The sequence below is a fragment of the Penaeus chinensis genome, unplaced genomic scaffold (genome assembly GCF_019202785.1).
Source record: "Penaeus chinensis breed Huanghai No. 1 unplaced genomic scaffold, ASM1920278v2 CTG_4063, whole genome shotgun sequence".
NCBI classification, from domain to species: domain Eukaryota; kingdom Metazoa; phylum Arthropoda; class Malacostraca; order Decapoda; family Penaeidae; genus Penaeus; species Penaeus chinensis.
The window spans coordinates 1-21,684 of record NW_025918200.1 but is presented as its reverse complement, the minus strand read 5'-3'; the positions used below and the strand labels follow the sequence as shown (position 1 = coordinate 21,684).

The following is a 21,684-nucleotide window of genomic DNA, read 5'->3' as shown; positions in this document are numbered from 1 at the left end:
ATTTGATATCCGTATCTGATCTACCATCCGATGTTATCCAACTGCCTAAATATTTGAAATGATCCACTTGTTTAATTAGTACTCCGTTTACTGTGACACAACATTCCGGTATATGTACTTTCTTGCTAGTCGCCATCACATGGCATTTCTGGTATTTTATCTTTGATCCCACTCGCTCACTTTCCTTCGTTACAATATCCAATATTCTCTGAAGTTTTTCTTCACTGTCTGCAATCAAAACAATGTTATCTGCATATCTAAAGTTGTTATAGTTCGTCCCCTCTAAATCGACCCCCTCGCATGCCCTTATTTTATCGAGAGCTTCTTCGCTATACATGTTGAATAAATCTGGTGATAACTCACAGTCTTTCTTTATCTCTACCCAGTCATCCAATTCTCTTTGGAAATTGATGGCAACTTTTTTATCATGGTATAGGCTACTTATTAATTTACGATCTCTTCTATCGATCTCTAGTTTCTCTTGCAATTCTTTCAGTTTATCATACTTTATACAGGTGAACGGCTTCACATAGTTCATATAACATATATACAAGTCTTTTTGTTTTTCAATGGATTTTTCTATTAACATTCTCAAACAGAAAATTGCATTTCTTGTTTCTTTTTCAAATCTATATCCAAACTGTTCATCTGTGTCCCTTTTTCTAATGATTGTTCTATTCCGAGTAAATATTACTCTTAAAACGATTTTCGTTACATAACTCATTAGAATAATGACTCTGTCAACTTTATCATTTATAGTTTCAGATCTTTTGGGTAGGACCGTGAGGATAGACTCGAGTAGTTCCTCAAAAAGGACTTTCGAATCATATACATAATTAACAATATCAACAAGCTCACAATCTTTTAAAGATTGAATTGTTTCAAGAGAAACATAATCATATAGTATTTCATTTTCCATCTCTATCTTTTTTATTGCATGTTTAATCTCTTTACTCGTTATTGGCCCCTCGATCATATATCTCCTCCATGTTGGTCTTTTTATTGTATTCGCTTCTGAATAAAGACTTGTATTATATTCTGTCCACCTTTTCTTAACTTGGTTTAGCTCTATCAACATTTTGTTGTGATCATCTCTTATCTTCTCACGCTGTTCCAGATATTTTTCTCTTCTTGTTCTATACATCTTTTGAATCTTATCGTTATATACCAATTGAATATATATATATATATATATATATATATATATATATATATCTCAGTATTTAGGAATTTTATATCTTTACCTCTTGGTAATTATACAGTTATTCAATAACCGATATATACTGATCGACAGATAATGAAAAAGGTTCACCCCCTCATTGCTATAGAACTTGTCTTTGATTTGCTTGTCATATAATATATATATATCTATATCTATATCTATTATAGTTATATGGAAATATAATAATATTTATATTAATCATACAAATGATTAGTTTCTATATTTACAATATCAGTGAATTCATCCCCAACCTACATTACAAATATATTTCTTAAATCTTTATTATGTTCATGTAATTTATATTACAAGCATATTTATTAAATCTTTATTATATTCATTTCATTTACATTACAAATATATGTTTTTAAATCTTTATTATATTCGTGTCATTTATATTAAATATATGATTTTAAATCTTTTATTATATTCGTGTCATTTATATTAAATATATGTTTTTAAATATTTTAGTGTCATTTATATTAAATATATGATTTTAAATCTTTTATTATATTCGTGTCATTTATATTAAATATATGTTTTTATATCTTTATTATATTCATGTCAATTATATTAAAAATACGTTTCTCAAATCTTTATAATATCTATTTACTTTTCATAATATGAACCCTTAGGACCATAGAGTCATATATATTCATATATTGGATATTCCAGTCATATACTGGATATTCCATTAATATTATATTATCTATTTTTATTTCTTATTATTTTTCATCTGGTATTGGTTATTGTAGAGGTCTGCAATCTGAAAAAAAGAGAAATATTAAAATTGAAAGAATAATATTTATGGTTATATTGCAATAATAATTTATATATATATATATATATATATATATATATATATATTATATTTTTGGCTATGTTTTCATTTTTCTTTACCTGTACTGCATTTGTGATTTCTTTAGGATTTTTATCATCACGAATTCTTACAAATCTTGGAAATCTCAAAGAAATGCCCTTTTCTGGATCAACCTATAAGTATAAAATTAAATATCACCATTAGAAATAATATTTGTTTTTTTTCTAAAATATAACAATATCTCTATTAAATAATTTTAATATTCGTTAAAACATACCAGTCCTACTGCAGCTTTGTATATAGGTGAAAGGGAAAGATCTGCACACTTAATCTCCCAAACTTTCACAGGCTTAAACCAGTGATCAGGACCAGTACCATTTTCATAACTAGAATATAATGAAGAATATATTCATATCAATTTTTTAAAAGAAATATATACTTGTTCAATTCATACCACAGTAAAAATTATTCATTAAAAAATATAAATGATACGGTCTATATAATAACCTAAATACAAACCTATAATTAGTCATTGGTTTTTCTACAATGTATTGTTGGAAAAGGGTAGAACATTCTTGTAAATTTTGTTCTGTAAAACCTGTACCAATCTGAAATGTAAAATTGATATTTCAAATATGAATTTCATACTCATTTGTATATCAATATTGAGGATATTAAGAAAAAACAACATACCTTGCACAAAGACTGGAATTTGTCTTTAGTTTCATCATAGCAAGCTACAAGAAACTTTCCATATTGCCCAGTGCGCTTGCCTTGGCCTAAATAGCCTCCAATGACCACAACATCAATTGTATCCCCCATCTGGAATTATTACCAGTTAATTTGTATATATATATATATATATATATATATATATATATATATATATATATATACATGATTAAATGACAATCGATGTAATATACAAGAACTAACATGTTTATATATATATGAAAAAAAAAACATGAGACATACTCTATTAAGGTAGTCCTTCTTCAATTTTAACCATTTGTGTGATCGTTTTCCTATATCGTAAATAGCATTCACATCCAGAGATTTGATCATGAGACCCTCACATTTTTCTGAAAATTCACATTTATATATTAGCAATAGTGATTTTGATAATATGTTGATTTATAATATCATGTTTTCCCATGCGAATGGAATAAAGTAGATTCACCTTTAAGGGATTCCTCCATAAATTCTTCAATATCTTCTGTATTAGTGGAGTCCATATTCTTTGCAAAGATAAATCTCCCTTCTTTCTCTTTAAAATTATTTCGTAATAGAGTACGACGTATCTCGAATGACTTCTTGACCAGTGATTCGCCATTCAAATAAAGCAAATCAAAGGGAAATATACATATGTGTACTTTGAGATCCTTTTCATTAACACCCTGATAAGTAAAAAAACATATTTTTTTAGATTATATTCGAGTTTTATATTTGTAATATTTTATGGGATTTCTATATATGTATATATAATTGTAAAGTTAAATGTATATATTACCTTTCTCTTTCTGGTACTTAGGACTTGGAAGGGTAAGATTTGCTGGTTTTCTTTATCCCAAGCCACAACCTCCGCGTCAATGATACATGATTTAACATCTTTTCCCAATACATTTCTCAAGATGGAAATAACATCGGGATATTTGGTTGTGTTATTTTCTTGATTCCTACTATATATATTGATTGTACCATCATCCTTTAAATGGATCTGTAATATATATATATATATATATATATATATACATATATAATATAAACGAATAGATATAAATTTAATTTAAAAAAGGTGGTTATATAAAACAAACTCTAATTTATTAGAAGTAAACATATATATACCTGTGCTCTCTCCCCATCATACTTGAATTCACAAGTAAACTTGACATTCTCAAAACGCTTCAAGACTTCAGAAATTCCAGTAGTAGGATGAGCTAACATCGATTTCAATGGAATTCCAGGGGTAAGGGAGCAGTATTTGGGGAGTTCCTCAATCCCTTCGGTTAAAAGGATTGGTATGATCTTATCATATGAAGGGAATTCACTGAAAATAAGATATAATATATATATATATATATATATATATATATATATATATATATATATATATATTAAATATGGATATTTAATATATAGTAACTTGAAAAATATTATATATTAAAATACTGTACCATATAACAACCAATGACACTTTTAAAAGTGCTAACATTTTTTTTTATATAATTAAACATTGATCACAATTCTTACTTGTAGATCGTGCTTAGTATTGTACCGTACTTTTCAAATTGTTTTTTTAACTGTTTTGAACCTATTGTTTTGCCCGCATTAATAATATTCGGTGGATATTTTTGACCTGGAGGTGTAAGGTAGTTAGCTTGGGCTATGGCCTGAAAAAAAATATTTAATATTATAAAAAAGGTTATAATATTAATGTCTAAGACTTTATAAATAATATAATATACAATATTTGGTAATGTTGACTTTGATTAAACCATAAACCCACCTGCAGAACCGACTTCTCGGCCAAACCAATGCGAAGTTTTCCATTGAGAGATCGGACAAGATAACGGGATTCGGAAGCTCGACAGGCAATATATATATCCTTTATCTTGTCAATCTTTTTACCGTGAGCCTGTATGAGGATATAGAATATATCTTGCTTCAATATTATATATATATAATATATATATATATATGTATGTATGTATATAAATGATGTTATATTTAGTTTAAAATATATAAATTTATATAACCTACATCATTGCCAGCTAGAGATGCAATTTCTTTCAGCTGGTCAAAGAGATCTTTTACTGTCAAATTTGGCATATTTGTGATTCTTTCAGTCGAATGGCATTGTTCAGCAACAATACCGAGATCACCTTTCTGTTTTCTATCTTGTTTAATCTTCTCAATACTATGTCTTGAAGCTTGGGCAATTGCTCGCATAAGAATATTTTCTCCTATACCCAGCTCGGTGCCTAAGAAAAAAGAATATACTTGTTGGATATATATATATATATATATATATATATATATATTCTATCAATGAATAGATCAAATATTTTATTATTTTTTTATATATTACAAACTTCAACATACCTTCAAAGGCAGGTGCTATTTTATTGAGACATAGGTAGACACAACATAATAAATCATCTGGAGACAAGACAATAACAGATCTGAAGAAATTTGCCAATGTCTCAATAATCTTCAAACGACCGTTTGTTTTTTCAATCAATTTCATAGTGTTGACTAGAGCCATATAAGGTGTCCTGAAATTGTAAATATGTAATTAAACCTCTTAAATATAACCAATAAAAGTGTGTTCATTTACGGTAATATTAAATAATTAACATTATACAAAGGATTCTTACTCTTCACCCTGCTTCCAGAAGGCATCGTTAATGGGATGATAATTGTCCTTAGAAGGATCATAATCTAGCCCAAGTTCCAGCTTGGAGTATTTTTGGGCAGGTGGTTTATTATCATTATCTGGATATCTTTCGGTCTCCTTTTCCTTTTCAATACAATCATTGTTTCGTTTCATGTTTTATATTTTATACAAATAATGAAATCAAAATATTAACTTTTATATAGATATTTATTTAGTTTCAATACTATATTTCTATATAGTCACTTATTTAGTTTCAATACTTTATAGATACTTATTTAGTTTCAATACTTTATAGATACTTATTTAGTTTCAATACTGTATAGACACTTATTTAGTTTCAATACTGTATAGACACTTATTTAGTTTAAATACTATATTTCTATATAGATACTTATTTAGTTTCTATACTATATTTCTATATAGATACTTATTTAGTTTCAATACTATATTTCTATATAGATACTTATTTAGTTTCAATACTATATTTCTATATAGATACTTATTTAGTTTCAATACTATATTTCTATATAGATACTTATTTAGTTTCAATACTATATTTCTATATAGATACTTGTTTAGTTTCAATACTAGTTTCAATAATAAATCTATAGAGTAGGTGAATTGTAACGGTCCTTTGATATATTTTTTATATGTATATGAATATATTAAATTATATATGGATTTGGATTATGTTTTAGATGATGAATAAGATATGAATATAAATACTCTATAATATACTCATTATATTTATTATATGCCCATGGATAGTATACAATTTATATTTCATTTTTATATATATATATATATATATATATATATTGTTGGTATTTAATGATTATATATCGTTGGTATTTAATGAGAATTTTCTAATTTTATCTGACATTCATTACATTTGATAATACACGATGGTATGTTATATTTTTGACACATGGGACATTGAATCATAAATCTTTTACAGTCATAGATACTTGTTGGTATTTTAGGTATATCATAGTGAGAACCATGTGATGTTATTGAAGGTGTACATGTTATCGATTCCATCTGGCAAATTTTACTTTTTCTGGGTAAAGTGTTAGAATGATAATATATAGGGTTTGGTATACGATAAATACTTTTGGGTACATCGTAAGTCGTGTTAGGGGCTATTTGTCTCGGGTCCTTGTATTGTTCGGTATCCTTTGTTTTATAATAATCCTTTTTTTCAGATACCTTCTGTTCATTGGCTGATAGTAACATATAATTATTATTATTTATCTTCCTATTCATATCAATATAAACATGTTCATCAATATCGTCATATATGTGTTCTTGAATTGTATTTCGATTTATATTAGTAGATATATTATCATTCTTAATGATTCCGTTCATATAGACGTGTTCGTCATTCTTGTCGGGAATAATCATTTTAGCATCCATATTTTTATCAAGTTTTGAATACCAGTCTAGCGATTTACTTCCATGCGTAATATTAGGAAGTAAATCGCTTACATCTATATTATCATATACGGTACCTAGACAATTCCTAAATTTGTTATTGTCAATGTCAATGATACTGAAGAGTCGTTTGAGATTAAATATTTTACTTTTCGTATCCTTTTCAGGACAATAATCTATAGACATGGATTTACATAATAACAATGCACAGTTTGTTTCATTTTTCTTGTTAGTAAAACTAAGACTCATATTTTTATTTTTTGCATCAATCAAAATAGGATTATCTGTCGCCTTGGAATATTGAAGATATTTTTCTTTGGATATTAATAGTGTAGTGTGGCTAGTCGCCACGCGCGACGTTCTCTCTCGCGACGGCGAGCATCTTCCCCCTGCGCGCTTCCCTGGTCGGGCAAACTGCACTTTCCCATCACGGCATTCTTCCACCTGCCGGATTCCACCCCCTTTTACTCGTATTTTTAGTGTTTTTATCCTTGGTTTTCGTGTTTTTTGTTTTGTTTTAGTTTGCCCATGTTTTGTACATTTTCTTTGGTTTTCGTTTCATTTTAATTAGCTTACTTTTTACTTATTTCAATGCAGTTCTTTGCCGGCAGCCCTAGTTTTAATTATCCGTGAGCTCCTTTGTTTTTAATCCATACCATATAAATCATATAAATGTTTAAGTGATTAGGGTGACCATTTTTACAAACATTCTTTTTGTCTATTATTTTACTCATGTTCACTATTGCAATTGTTTTACATGTTTCTTATTTTAACTAAATTACCAATTATTTATCAATACGGGCAGGTTCTTATTTTTTTTCCTATTTATAAAGTTGTATGAAGTGACGTCACCGTCACCCCTCACCCCCCAATGGCCGCGAAAAATAAACAGTTCGGCAGAGACCGCAGCAGAGACCTGGTGTTTATTTTTCCTTATTTTCTTTCTGTGTGAAACCGGCTCGACGCCCCCGGAAACTACAAAAGATAAAGTTAAGTCTGAGGTATATTTGACTCGCTTATAGGAGCTGGATGTGATCATGCTTTTAAATAATAATCATCGGTAATAGTTACGAGTGCTTTTCTTTGTTTAGGTTTTATGGTTTAGTTTTGCTTTAATTTTGTACAGCACTTCTTTTCTTGAGTTTAATATTGATTTTTAAAGTGAGTGTTCATTTTACATTTACCTTTGCTTTCTATGTTCTTAATCCATTTTTAACGTAATTCTTAAAGATGGTTTTAACTATAGTTTTTATTATTTCATTGTATTACGATTTTATTGTGCGACGGAGGGGGTAATGCTGGAACAAACCCACGCCAAATAAGCTCCTCTAGCCACGCTACCACCTCATGGGGCTTATACCAGGGGTTTAAATAAACTACTTTATTTGCGTAAGGCGCCCTTGGTCATGATAGGATTTTGATATGCCACAGGTATTTTTGGTGGGCAGCGTCGGGATTTGTTCCAGTTTATATCTCTTAATTATCCCTCCGTCGGTATACATCCAGCATAGATTTTCCCTGTTGGTTATATAATGCATGTTAGTTTTAAGTAGATTGGTGAGCCACTTTGTTTTCCGTTCTTTTCTTGTTTTAAAGGCCTTTCACTCTGGCTTTGAGTTTTCAGTTTTATAAAATATTCATGAGTTTGTTTTACTTTGTGCTTTTTATTTGGTCCTTTTAGTTTTCAATCTTTGGCCTTAGTTTTTTTTTGTATTTCCCCTTTTGTAGTTTTAAGAGCTGTATAGTTCCAAGTTTTAATCATCCTTTTACAGACTGGTTGTAAGTGTTGATATTTTACTCAGCTCGTTTATCTAGGGATCTCGTGGCTCATTTTAGATTTAGGGATTCTTTCTTATACATATACATATTTTACCCTTTAACCCGTTTTTTTCCCAAGCAGCTTTGATCTTGGTCATTTTCTGGTTGATTTTATTGCTCTGTTGCTTTCGGTTTTTGTTTTTTCTTGTTTTATGGTGGATCTTTTGTGACTTTGTGTAGTCCGAGACAAGTATGCCAAGCGAGAAGGAGAGGCAAGATCGATACAAGAGGCTCCAGGAGCGCCGCAATATGCCGTCAGACAGCTTGCCTGCATCTGGATCCCCTGTTCCTTCGACCAGCCGATCCAATCCAGACGTCCGACGAGCTGTTGAAGTGATGGAAGGCGAGATTTCAATGTTCTCCGAAATTATGGGGAAGATTAATGATCTCTTTGCTGAAGTAAGGGACTATCACGAAAGAAACGATCTTCGCTTGGATAAAGTTGAGGAAGCGATGCGTCACCGGGAAGAGGTGGCCCAGGAAGCCCCTTCAGCTAGTGACGATGACGATCGGCTGCGTGAAAGGGACGAGGTCATCCAGCAGCTGCGTGACCAGTTGCAGGAGCAGGAGCAGGAGCTTGACATAGTTCGACGAGAGCTCCAGGAGGCTCGGAGGCTCCCCCATGACCATACAACTCGAGGGGGTGAGAGGGACCCGAACCTCCAGAATCCCTGCCGGCAGTCACCCAGGCAGGATGTGGAGTTTCAGGAGTCGCAATCTCTCGCAAGGGCCACCACAAGGCCTGTGTCTGAGGTACTTAGTCGCCCCATGCCCAGTGGAAGCATGCTACCTGAACCAACTACCACCAACAGTATGCAGGACCTTCCTCCACCGCTTCCCTACAATCGCCCACCAGGTCCAGATCCTGCCCGCTACCAAATGTATCCACCTCAATCACAGGGGGGACAGATGCCAGTGTCCTCCCATCAGGCTGTTCCTCCACCTCAAAACCTTCCACCACATCAAGACATCTACAATGTCCAGCAACCGTCACAGTCCTCAGCTGGGACTGTAAGCTATGTGCTCTCCAAGGAGACTGTTCCACACTTCCGAGGAGACGCTCCTGCCTCGCAGCCACTCCGGAAGAACCAAGAAGTGGAGGGATGGATCCGGGCGATAGAGAATATCGTCAAGCCTCCCACATCTGAGGCCTACATTCAAGCAGCCCGTGCAAGCTGTCGAGGAGCAGCTGAACTGCTGGTAAACTCGCCACTTTTTGACAGCATTGGGGACTGGCAGTCTTTTAAAGCAGCACTACGAAGTAAGTTCCGGGGAACATACACTTCTGCCGACTTCTACAAAGTACTGTATGATATCCGCATGTCCACGACCCAGGCACCCATGGACTTTTTCCTCCAACTCGAAGGGAATGTGTATCAGGGGTACAGGGATCACCCTGAGGCTGTCGGCGACCCTTCTCAGTTGGTGAAGAGGGTCTTTTTGAGTGGACTTCCTACATGGCTACGTGACTTTTTGGCTCTGAAGGAAGATGGGAGCCCATCCCAGATTGCTGAGGCGGCCCAGCGTATCTGGAATTCTCGGCATGGAATTCACCACAGCAGCTACCAGTCTACTGGACCTGACCGGTTCACACAGCACCCAAACCAACCTCCACGCACCCGTGATGTTTATGCCATGACTGTGTCGGCCCCACTTCCATCACATCAACCTACACTCCATGTCCCAGACCATCACAAGTGGTGTGTTTATCATCAGCTTCCAACCCACAACACCTCTGAATGCCGTGCAAAAGGAAGAAGGGAAGCTGGTTCCCCACCTACCAGCCGACGCTGCTATGAGTGTCGGAACTCAGGACACTTTGCTAGGGAGTGCCCCTTTCGTCAGAGCCAGGGTAATGATGCCCTCCGAACTCCTGGCAGAGATGAAACAGGGGGCATGTACCAAGGGCCCTGCCCTCCCCCAGGAAGCAGTCGCAGCAGTGGAAGCCCTAGGTTGTACAGGACGACCACTCGTGCCACTCAATGTTGATGGTGCCACTCTAATTGGTTTCATTGACACTGGTTCGGAGGCGACCATTATTAAGTCTCGGACGCTTACTCTCCTGGATAAAGAGGGTTCCTTACACCGGAATAACCCATCTAGAACCTTGAAAGGTGTTGCCGGTGAGGCACTGGATACGTTATGTGAAGTTACCCTTTCCTTTAACTTTTGCTCAACCAAAGTTATTCATCGAGTTGCTGTGTGTGACGCAAAGTTTCCTGGAGATATCCTCCTGGGAATGGACCTGCTCCGAAGGACAAGCTTCTGTCTCTCATCCGGTGCTACAGAGAGTGAGGCCTCTTTCAGTATCGAAGGTCATACATTTCCCGTAACATATACTGACAACCCAACGCTACGGATCAATGTAGTCAGCGTCAATGATTCTGGTAAAGTGGGCATGGCAGACAACGTCAATCCTCCAATGACTCCCTTAGCCACTCAACCCTCTGTACACCTCCTTAACACGACAGAGCTCCCACCACATACTGGGTGCTTTGTAGAAGGTGTGATCAGCCGGTCGGGGCCCAATGATGGAGAAGTCATCATCTCACCAGAATCTTCAGCTGCATGCATCTCGCCATATATGATCACCACTGTTTCAGAGCGCCACTGTCCTGTGTGGATGGTGAACGACACAACAAGGGTGGTGAGGTTGACCCAAGGTACACGATTGGGCACGGTAGCTACAATAGAAAAGATTTTTACTTCAAACCCAGCTACTACTGTGCCTGATCCTTCTCCCACAAAGCCCGCCTCCTCGGAGCCTGATGCTGCAGATGGGGACTTCTGTTGGGAGCACGACGACTTTGACTATATGCATGGCTTGACTGACTTTGGGTATGCAGAGGGCTTGGACTTTGTCCCTGGGGAGTTGCCACCTTCTCAAGCCCTTGCAGCGATTGCGCTCGCCGGAAACAATCAAGATCACGTGGAGGATGGTGAGCAGACGTACAATCTGGAGCACCTTGACCAGACCCAACGACAGGAGCTACAGGACCTCTTGTGTCGCTACCAGGTCCTGTTCGATGGGGGGGAAACTGCAGTTGGCCATGTACCAGGTATTCAACATAGGATCGAGACAGGGGATGCAGTGCCAGTTTGTACCCGGCAATGGAGGCTTCCACAAGCAACCCGTGAGCTGATACGCAAGGAGTGTGACACTATGCTCAGTGCGGGTGTCATTGAGCCATCCTCTTCACCATGGCTCAGCCCAGTTGTCCTTGTACGGAAAAAGGGGGGTGCCCTACGGTTTTGTGTTGACTACAGAAAGGTCAATTCAGTCACCACTGCAGATACTTACCCCTTGCCCAGAATTGATGAACTGATAGATGAACTGGGCCCCACAGACACCTTCACCACACTTGATGCCAGGGCTGCTTATTGGAGCATTGAGGTACAGGAAGAAGACCGACCAAAGACCGCCTTTTCTGATGGGTATCGGCTCTTCCAGTTTTGCCGACTACCCTTCGGGCTCAGCACGGCACCAACAACGTTCCAGAGAACCATGAATTTGGTCCTATCACCGGTCCTTGGACGTCACACGCTAGCCTATCTGGATGATATTGTGGTTTACTCCAAGGGCTTTGCTCAGCACTTATTGGACTTGGAGGAAACCTTGAAACTTCTAACTGCCGCAGGACTCAAGCTAAATGCAGAGAAGTGCAGCTTTGCAACAACAACAATAAACTTCCTGGGCTTCACAATATCACCTGATGGTGTGGCCCCAGATCACAGCAAGGTAGCAGCCATCGCAGACGGCCCAGCACCCCGCACAGTTAAAGAAATCCGTAGGTTCCTTGGAGCTACAGGTTTTTTCCGTCGGCATATTGAGGGATATGCCACCATTGCCGCGCCCCTTCATTTACTCCTTAAAAAGGGTCAGCAATGGAAATGGGATGTAGAACAGCAGCAAGCCTTTGAAGAGCTAAAGTCACGGCTAGTGTCAGCACCTGTACTCAAGCAACCAGACTTCACTCGGCAGTTTGAAGTTCACACAGATGCCAGCAGCATTGCACTTGGTGCTGCCCTCATCCAGAGGGATGACCAAGGAGCACCTCAGGCCATCGCATACTACAGCAGGAAGTTGCGAGATCCTGAGACCCGTTATCCAGCCATAGATGGCGAAGCATTGGCGGTTGTTGAAGGTGTGCGTGTGTTCGACCCATATCTCTATGGTCGTAAATTCCTTGTACTGACTGATCATCGCCCTCTAACTCACATCTTTAAACATCGGACCAAATCGCCAAGAATGACCCGCTATGCACATGACCTTTCTTTTTATGACTTTGATATCCGCTACAAAGAGGGCCCAACAAACCATGTGCCCGACTTGTTGTCACGACAAGTTGCTCCAATCAACGTCAATGAGCTTTCCCCTCAGGAACTTGCTGCTGAGCAGCGCCAGGACCCCAAGTTCCAGGAAATCTTGTCATTTCTGATGGAGGGAGCCGTGCCCAAGAAGAAGCCACCACTATCATTGTCGGAGTTTGAAGTTCAGGATGGGGTACTTTACCATCTGAAACACCTGCCTGACAAGATCCTGTACCAGCTGTGCATTCCAGAAAAGTTGCGTACTTCAGCCATGCAAGCAGCTCACACTCCTCCACTAGCGATGCATCCTGGGATTCATAAGACCTATGACAACCTTCGCAACATGTTTTTCTGGCCCAACATGCTGCGTGACACTCGCTGTTTTGTGGAGCAGTGTTTGAATTGTCAGCAATCCCGTGGTATTCAACAGCGCGTTCCAATGGCTCAAGCTCCTCTCGCACTTTACCCTTTGGAGAGGGTATCCATGGACATCCTGGATCTTGCTCAAGCACCAATGAGATGGGCTCTAACAATCCTCGACCAGCACTCCAGGTTTATCCAGATAGTCCCTCTTAAAGATACCACCGCATCACGCATACACCGTGCCTTTTTAGAGAATTGGGTGACTTACTTTGGTCCACCTCGGGTCATTCAAACAGACAATGGCCGGCAGTTTATCTCCCAGTTGTTTGCAGAGATGGTTGAAATGATTCGTGCCTCACATCACTTTACCATCCGTTATCACCCTCAAGCTAATGGAATGGTAGAGCGCACGAATCGGGTGGTGAAAGCTGCCCTGACTGCTGTCGTAGGAGACCGCCCTGGAGACTGGCACAAACACATCCCAGAATTACGTCTTGCTCTGAACTCTGCAATCCATCGCTCAACAGGAGAGCAGCCCCTCTATCTTCTAACAGGAAGGCACGCTTACTTTCCGGTGGGACTAACAAACGATGCCATATTTGCTGACAACGACAACCTACAGCAGCGCCTGAAAACGGCTCGACGTGCAGCTGTGACAGCTTCCAGGGATGCCAGAGGGGTCTACGAGAGGTCCTACAATCGGCGAGCTCGAGGAACTTTCACTCCAGATGTCGGTCAACTGGTGTGGTATAAGGAAATGGTACCTCGTCCTCTTGGGCCAAAGTGGCAGGGCCCTGCCAGAGTCTCTAAACGATTCGGTCCTGTATCATTTGAAGTCCAAAACTTAGACTCTGGAAAAGTTCTCCGAGCACATCTTAATCACCTACGCCCATACCACCCACCAGAAGAGCTGTCGTATGCTGATGATGAAGATGGCAGGCCCGAAACTGATGATGTCGTAAATGAAGATCCTGTGATAGCCCTTTTGACTACCTTTGCTCGACATCCACTCTTCACAGCTGACCTCAAGGAGGAAGTTGACGAAACATGCTAGGGACCTCAACATCTGTGCGCCCTTGGCCTAGTGCCACGCAGATTTGAGGAGTGCTGTTAGCTACTCGATTGGTACACTGACGTCTATTCTAAGTTGTTGATGCCAGGGACTGGAGAATAGAACCAACAATAGGGACCTCAGCATCTGTGCGTTCCTGGCCTAGTGCCACGCAGATTTGAGGAATGCTGTTAGTTGTGCCACGCTGGAGCAGAGGGGGTGTTCTTCTTTTGTTTCTTTTTATGTATTTGAAGCTTTCACTTTTATACTTTTAAGCTTGTTTATAATTGTGTTTTACTTTGCTATTTCTCTCATTTTATTCTCGGCTTTTACTGACTTTATTGCATAAAACACTGATCACATTTTATTCCGTGTCCACTCCTATATGTTTGTCAAGACTCAGGCTGCTTTTATCTTCCAGGTCTCCGCTGTTCGCTTCGACCCAGGGCGGGGGAGGAAATCTGTAGTGTGGCTAGTCGCCACGCGCGACGTTCTCTCTCGCGACGGCGAGCATCTTCCCCCTGCGCGCTTCCCTGGTCGGGCAAACTGCACTTTCCCATCACGGCATTCTTCCACCTGCCGGATTCCACCCCCTTTTACTCGTATTTTTAGTGTTTTTATCCTTGGTTTTCGTGTTTTTTGTTTTGTTTTAGTTTGCCCATGTTTTGTACATTTTCTTTGGTTTTCGTTTCATTTTAATTAGCTTACTTTTTACTTATTTCAATGCAGTTCTTTGCCGGCAGCCCTAGTTTTAATTATCCGTGAGCTCCTTTGTTTTTAATCCATACCATATAAATCATATAAATGTTTAAGTGATTAGGGTGACCATTTTTACAAACATTCTTTTTGTCTATTATTTTACTCATGTTCACTATTGCAATTGTTTTACATGTTTCTTATTTTAACTAAATTACCAATTATTTATCAATACGGGCAGGTTCTTATTTTTTTTCCTATTTATAAAGTTGTATGAAGTGACGTCACCGTCACCCCTCACCCCCCAATGGCCGCGAAAAATAAACAGTTCGGCAGAGACCGCAGCAGAGACCTGGTGTTTATTTTTCCTTATTTTCTTTCTGTGTGAAACCGGCTCGACGCCCCCGGAAACTACAAAAGATAAAGTTAAGTCTGAGGTATATTTGACTCGCTTATAGGAGCTGGATGTGATCATGCTTTTAAATAATAATCATCGGTAATAGTTACGAGTGCTTTTCTTTGTTTAGGTTTTATGGTTTAGTTTTGCTTTAATTTTGTACAGCACTTCTTTTCTTGAGTTTAATATTGATTTTTAAAGTGAGTGTTCATTTTACATTTACCTTTGCTTTCTATGTTCTTAATCCATTTTTAACGTAATTCTTAAAGATGGTTTTAACTATAGTTTTTATTATTTCATTGTATTACGATTTTATTGTGCGACGGAGGGGGTAATGCTGGAACAAACCCACGCCAAATAAGCTCCTCTAGCCACGCTACCACCTCATGGGGCTTATACCAGGGGTTTAAATAAACTACTTTATTTGCGTAAGGCGCCCTTGGTCATGATAGGATTTTGATATGCCACAATAGTCTTGCCGCATCCTTTACTAATTGTAAATTTGTATTATTTTGTGTAAGATATTCATAAACTACAATACCGGCTGCAATCGGTAAACTAAAAAATGATAAATCATGTTTAATCAAAATATCCAAGGATAATGATAACTTACATTTTTGTATTAATCTGAGGAGTGTTTTTTTCTTTTTCAAATGTCTATCGCTATATAACTTATTAAAACAACATTTATTCCACAAAAAATCTAATATATATGTAATTGTATCACTAGAGATCTCCTTATTCTTCTTCTTGTATTTTTTATTTAGGTATTTATATTCTTCTTTGGTAATATAGTGCAGATGAAAACATTTCTTAATCATTTCATTTTCTATAGTTCTTATAGTAGCTTTATTCCAGCCTTTATTTAAAATAGCAAATGTTAATATGCTGATTGCATTTTCATGTAATAAATCATCTGTAAAGCAATTTTCATCACCTTTAGTATATGATGTTAATTTCATAACATTGCTTACAGAGTATGTTTTATTATTCTTTAAGAATAACAAATTATCATTACCTTGATTATGGATACAAGTAATGATGAGAGATATTTTATTTTTTATCATTTGTATATCTTGAGTCACATCTTTACCAAAGAATAAGATTTTATAATTGGTATCGAATATAGTGTTTGACATTTTAAATTAAGGAATAAGGTCGTGTTCCTCTTTTAATATTAGTTTAAAAAAAATAAGATTTCAAAGTCGTTTCCCTCTTAATAGTATTGCTCTAAAGAACTTTAGAGGATAATTAGCAATATCTGCGATAATATCCGGTAGCCGGTTTCTATCATACGAGTCTATATATAATGTAGTGGAAAGTATATCGCGGGCCTTTAATCCTCGTCCTTGACTTTCGATGATGATTGATTTCAATGCATTATTGTATTGTGTTTTATTTTGATATGAATATTCTTTTCCACCATTATGGATATCATTGACGTTCATATCTCTGACAGTAATATTGTCATTTTTATACACTCTTCCCCTTACAATAGTATTGTTTTCACGGTTGGGTCTAATTTCAATTTTAACAGCAGGGAAGTTTAACAGGTAATCAGCTTTAGATTTACTCAATTTTACATTTATACCCTTTTCTAATAATAATCCTAATGCACAGTATAGTGTTAAACAAAGAGCCTCTTCGGATGCATGTGTTAATACTACTCCATCGTTTCCGTATGAGGATTCAATATTTCTTTCAGACAAATCGTTTCTCGATATTGGATATCCAGCTTCTGTTAGTGCATTCAATAATCCCCCCATTGATGAATAATATATATTTCCATATTCTCTCATTGTTTATATACGAGTGTTATGTTCAAATATATTTGTTTCTTCTTTTATATTCCAACTCTGGTAAAGTATATAAAAACAATTATATCATAATATACAAATATTTTATTTATCTTGATGAATGTTGTATATATATAAAACAAATATATATATATATATATATATATATATATATATATACTTGTTTATTCATATACAATTTCAATTATATATGGGACATTTTTTCAAGTGAATAGTACAATATTTACAAGCAACCATATGTCTACACGGAAGATATAATATATATATATATATATATATATATATATATATATTATAACTCATACACATTTTATATATATATATATATATATATATATATATATATATTAGTTAATATATATAAATCAAGATGTGATAGGATTAATTATATAATATATATCTTGTCGACAAATGGGACAATACTTCAACTTATAAGTACAATATTCACAGGCAACCATATGTTTACACGGAAGATACATTATACATATATTATTAACCATACATATTTTACATATATGATCTTTCTGAATTTGTTCAAGTAAACTTTCTAGATTATTTGCTCTGGGTAGAGTTTCTTGAGATGCAAGGATTTCCATATTCTCTATATTGGGTAGAGTTTCTTGAGATGCAAGGATTTCCATGTTCTCTATATTGGGTAGAGTTTCTTGAGATGCAAGGATTTCCATATTCTCTATATTGGGTAGAGTTTCTTGAGATGCAAGGATTTCCATATTCTCTATATTGGGTAGAGTTTCTTGAGATGCAAGGATTTCCATATTCTCTATATTGGGTAGAGTTTCTTGAGATGCAAGGATTTCCATATTCTCTATATTGGGTAGAGTTTCTTGTTCTGTTTCAGGTGGAAAATACTCAATAATATCCAGGTCAGGTACAACAAGTGGAGGAAACTCATCAACATGTGGTTCGGGTATAACTTTTATCAGAGTTGAAGGAGGTACGATTATATATGGTTTGTCTATTCCAGATACAGGTACTGAAGATGTAGGGGTTTCACTTGTTTCACACAAATTGCTTAAAACTGATAAACCAGGAGGATATAAGCTTTCTCCCATATTGTTCACAGATGATGATGGGGACTCGATTATAGATCGAATCGACAGAATATATGCATCTTTTGTTTCATTTAATAGACGTCTAATGATGGATGGTGGATCAGGAATATTTGGATTTATCTTTTTAATATCACAAATAAATGGTTCTAACCTTAAATATGGCCAGCCGGTCTCATCAATATGTTTTTTAAGAGTACTTTTAACATCATTTATAGAATATCCCATGAATAATATACATTTGACAATATCTAATTTCATCATTATATCCATATGATCATCATATGATTTATATAATGTAGGATCATATTGATCTTGAATATTGTTAACAAATTTTTTTCCTTTCTTTAAAAGGAGATGGGTACAATTTGGATACCATTTAGCATGTTCATGCCACGGTATATCCTTTTTCTCCCAGTTACCAATAACACCCAAACAGGAAAAGCAACGAACGCGGTCACCCAAACCTTCATAATAGAATCCAGCTTCGGCAAGAGTTTGTGGTTGTGGTTTTTGGTCAAAGCATTTAGGCCAGTTATTGAAGCTCGCTAGTCTCTTTTCTGTTGTAATAAATCTCAACTCATAATGTAAATACATGTGTCTTATGATATCACCTGTGGTATCTTCCGTCTCTGGTATTTCATATATATCTCGATGTAATAGTTTTTTGAAAATGTTCTTCTTTACGATAGGAACATTACTAAATGCTTCCTCATTAATAAGAGGACAACTAGGGGATACACGTTGATGTATTTTTCTTATTATATCGCCTTTTTCAAGGTCTTTTATTTTTATTTCACAAAAGATACATTCAATATGGTCTCCTTCATAATAAAATCCATCAGCAGCTAAATCTATAGGAGATATCCAATCGATATGCCTACCGATAAATGTTTCTAATCGAAACTGCTCCCATTCTAAACCGTAACCCCGGCCAAATGCCTTATTTATCTGAGGCGGCTTAAAAAACTTTTCAATATTTTCAAAGGAATGTAGACTTTGCGCAAACAGACATTCGGGGCTTCTCTCCTTATGAATCTTTATAATATCATCTGATGTTTTGATAGTTTTCAAATCAATTGTTAAATCACAAAAAAAACACTTTATATGATTGTTAATATAATAGAATCCAGCTTTAGCCAGTAGTCTATAGTTGATGGGTAATCTGTAATATCCTTTTGTGATACATTCTTTGAATGTATTCTCTCTGTTCTGAATAAGGATTAACTCTTTATCTCTATTATTATTATTCATCATAAATATGCAGTCAAATGTATATGATAGAGGGTGACTTGTTTCTGTCGTCAAGCATAACTATTTTCATTGATATATATATATATATATATATATATATATATATATATATATATAATAGTAGTATATTATCATATACTGCTCAGCATCAAATAATATTTTATTATACGTTTATCAGAAATCGTTTACTCACAGGATATATAAAGTATCATATGTTTTTATCATAAATTTTATATAATAGTTTCAGTCTTTAGGTATGTATATATATATATATATATATATATATATATATATATATATATATGATTCAAACAATGATAACTTTGGATATATATTGGATATGTTCTTGACAAATGGGACATTTACCTAAGGCAAAAATACAATGATCACAAGCAACCATATGTCTACATGGGACATTTATTATACATATACTATTAATCTTACACCTTTTACATATCTCGGTGGCATTTTTTATTTGGGGTAAAGTTTCTTGAGATGATAAAGTTTCTATATTCTCTTCTGCATTGGGTAAAGTTTCTTGAGATGATAAAGTTTCCATATTTTCTGCATTGGGTAAAGTTTCTAGAGATGCAAGGATTTCCATATTTTCTGCATTGGGTAAAGTTTCTAGAGATGCAAGGATTTCCATATTTTCTGCATTGGGTAAAGTTTCTAGAGATGCAAGGATATCCATATTCTCTTCTTCGGGTAAAGTTTCCAGGTCAGGTACAATAAGTGGAGGAAGCTTAGCAATATGCATTTGGGGTACAATAAATGATAAACCAGGAGGATACAAACTTTCTCCCATGTTGTTCACAGATGGAGATGGAGACTCGCTTTTGGATAAAAGCGATTCGATTCTAGATTGATACGATAGAATATATGCATCATTCGTCTTTTTTAATAGACGTTTAATGATGGATAGTGGTTTAGGAGTATTTGTATTTAGAATTTTTATATCGTCAATAAATGGTTCTAACCTTAAGTATGGCCAGCCAGTCTCATCAATGTGTTTCTTAAGAGTATTTTTAACATCATCTCTAGAATAGCCCATATATATTACACATTTGACAATATCCAATTTCATCATTATATCCATAATATCAAATGATTCATATAGTTTAATTTCTAATGAAATTTGATCTTGAATGTTGTCAACAAATTCTACTCCTTTCTTTAAAAGGAGATAGTTACAATCTGGATACCATTTAGCATGTTCATTCCAAGGTATATCCTCTTCCTCCCAATTGCGAATAATACCATTACAATGAAAGCAGTTAACATGGTCACTCAAACCTCTATAATAAAAGCCAGCTTCGGCAAGAGCTTGTGGTTTTTGATGAATACATTCAGGCCAGTTATCAAAACTTGCTAGTCTCTTTTTTTCTGCCATGAAACCTTTTCCAAAAGAAGTAGTATGTCTCAAGAGGCCTTTTATATATGAATTTTTCCTCTCTTGAGATATATACATCTTTCGATCTAACAACATATCGAAAATGGTCTTCTTTACATTTGAAATATTTGATGTTATTTCCCCAGTAACAAAAGGACAACTAGGGGATTGATGTCGATGTTCTTCTTTTAATATATCATCTTTTTCAGAGCCGTTCATTATCGTTTTACAATAAATACACATAACATGGTCTTCTTTTCTCAAAGAAAAAAATCCATCAGCAGCTAAATCTCTAGGTGAGATCCAATCGATCGGCCATTCGATAAATGTCTCTATTCGATAATGCTCATGGTTCAATGATAAACCCTCGGGAAAAGACTTGTGTATTTGAGGCGTTTTATAAAACTTGTCAATATTTTCAAAGGAAAATAAACTTTGCGCAAACAGACATTCTGGGCTTTTCTCTTTATGAATCTTTATAATATCATCTGATGTTCCGATAATATTAGGATCAATTATTAAATCACAAGTAAAGCACTTTATATGATCATTTATATTGAAAAATCCAGCTTTGGCCAATAATATATGGTTGATGGATAATCTATTCGTAGTATATATATTAAATGTATTCACTCTGTTTTGTT

At 35.7% G+C, this 21,684-nt stretch overlaps 1 protein-coding gene across 1 annotated transcript; it reads right to left on the bottom strand.

Moving 5' to 3' along the window:
- Positions 1–1,934: 1,934 nt before the first annotated feature.
- LOC125024755 (DNA ligase 1-like) lies at positions 1,935–8,786 on the bottom strand. Its single transcript, XM_047612505.1, has 15 exons — positions 8,744–8,786; positions 5,417–5,480; positions 5,142–5,314; positions 4,800–5,020; positions 4,546–4,674; positions 4,290–4,429; positions 3,885–4,086; positions 3,550–3,756; positions 3,220–3,436; positions 3,015–3,121; positions 2,733–2,861; positions 2,559–2,647; positions 2,317–2,425; positions 2,120–2,212; positions 1,935–1,985 (listed from the first exon to the last, which is right to left on the bottom strand). The coding sequence occupies exons 1-15, from the start codon at positions 8,784–8,786 to the stop codon at positions 1,935–1,937; spliced, it is 1,974 nt and encodes a 657-aa protein (XP_047468461.1).
- Between the last annotated feature and the right edge of the window lie 12,898 nt (positions 8,787–21,684).

Bases quoted from the DNA above. Each gene is read 5' to 3' on its own strand.
- LOC125024755 (XM_047612505.1), bottom strand. From the start codon at position 8,786: ATGACCAAGATCAAAGCTGCTTGGGAAAAAAACGGGTTAAAGG. The intron at 4,087-4,289 runs GTAAGAATTGTG...TCTTATTTTCAG, and splicing joins ATACTAAGCACGATCTACAA to TGAATTCCCTTCATATGATA. The intron at 3,757-3,884 runs GTATATATATGT...TATATATTACAG, and splicing joins ATGATGGGGAGAGAGCACAG to ATCCATTTAAAGGATGATGG.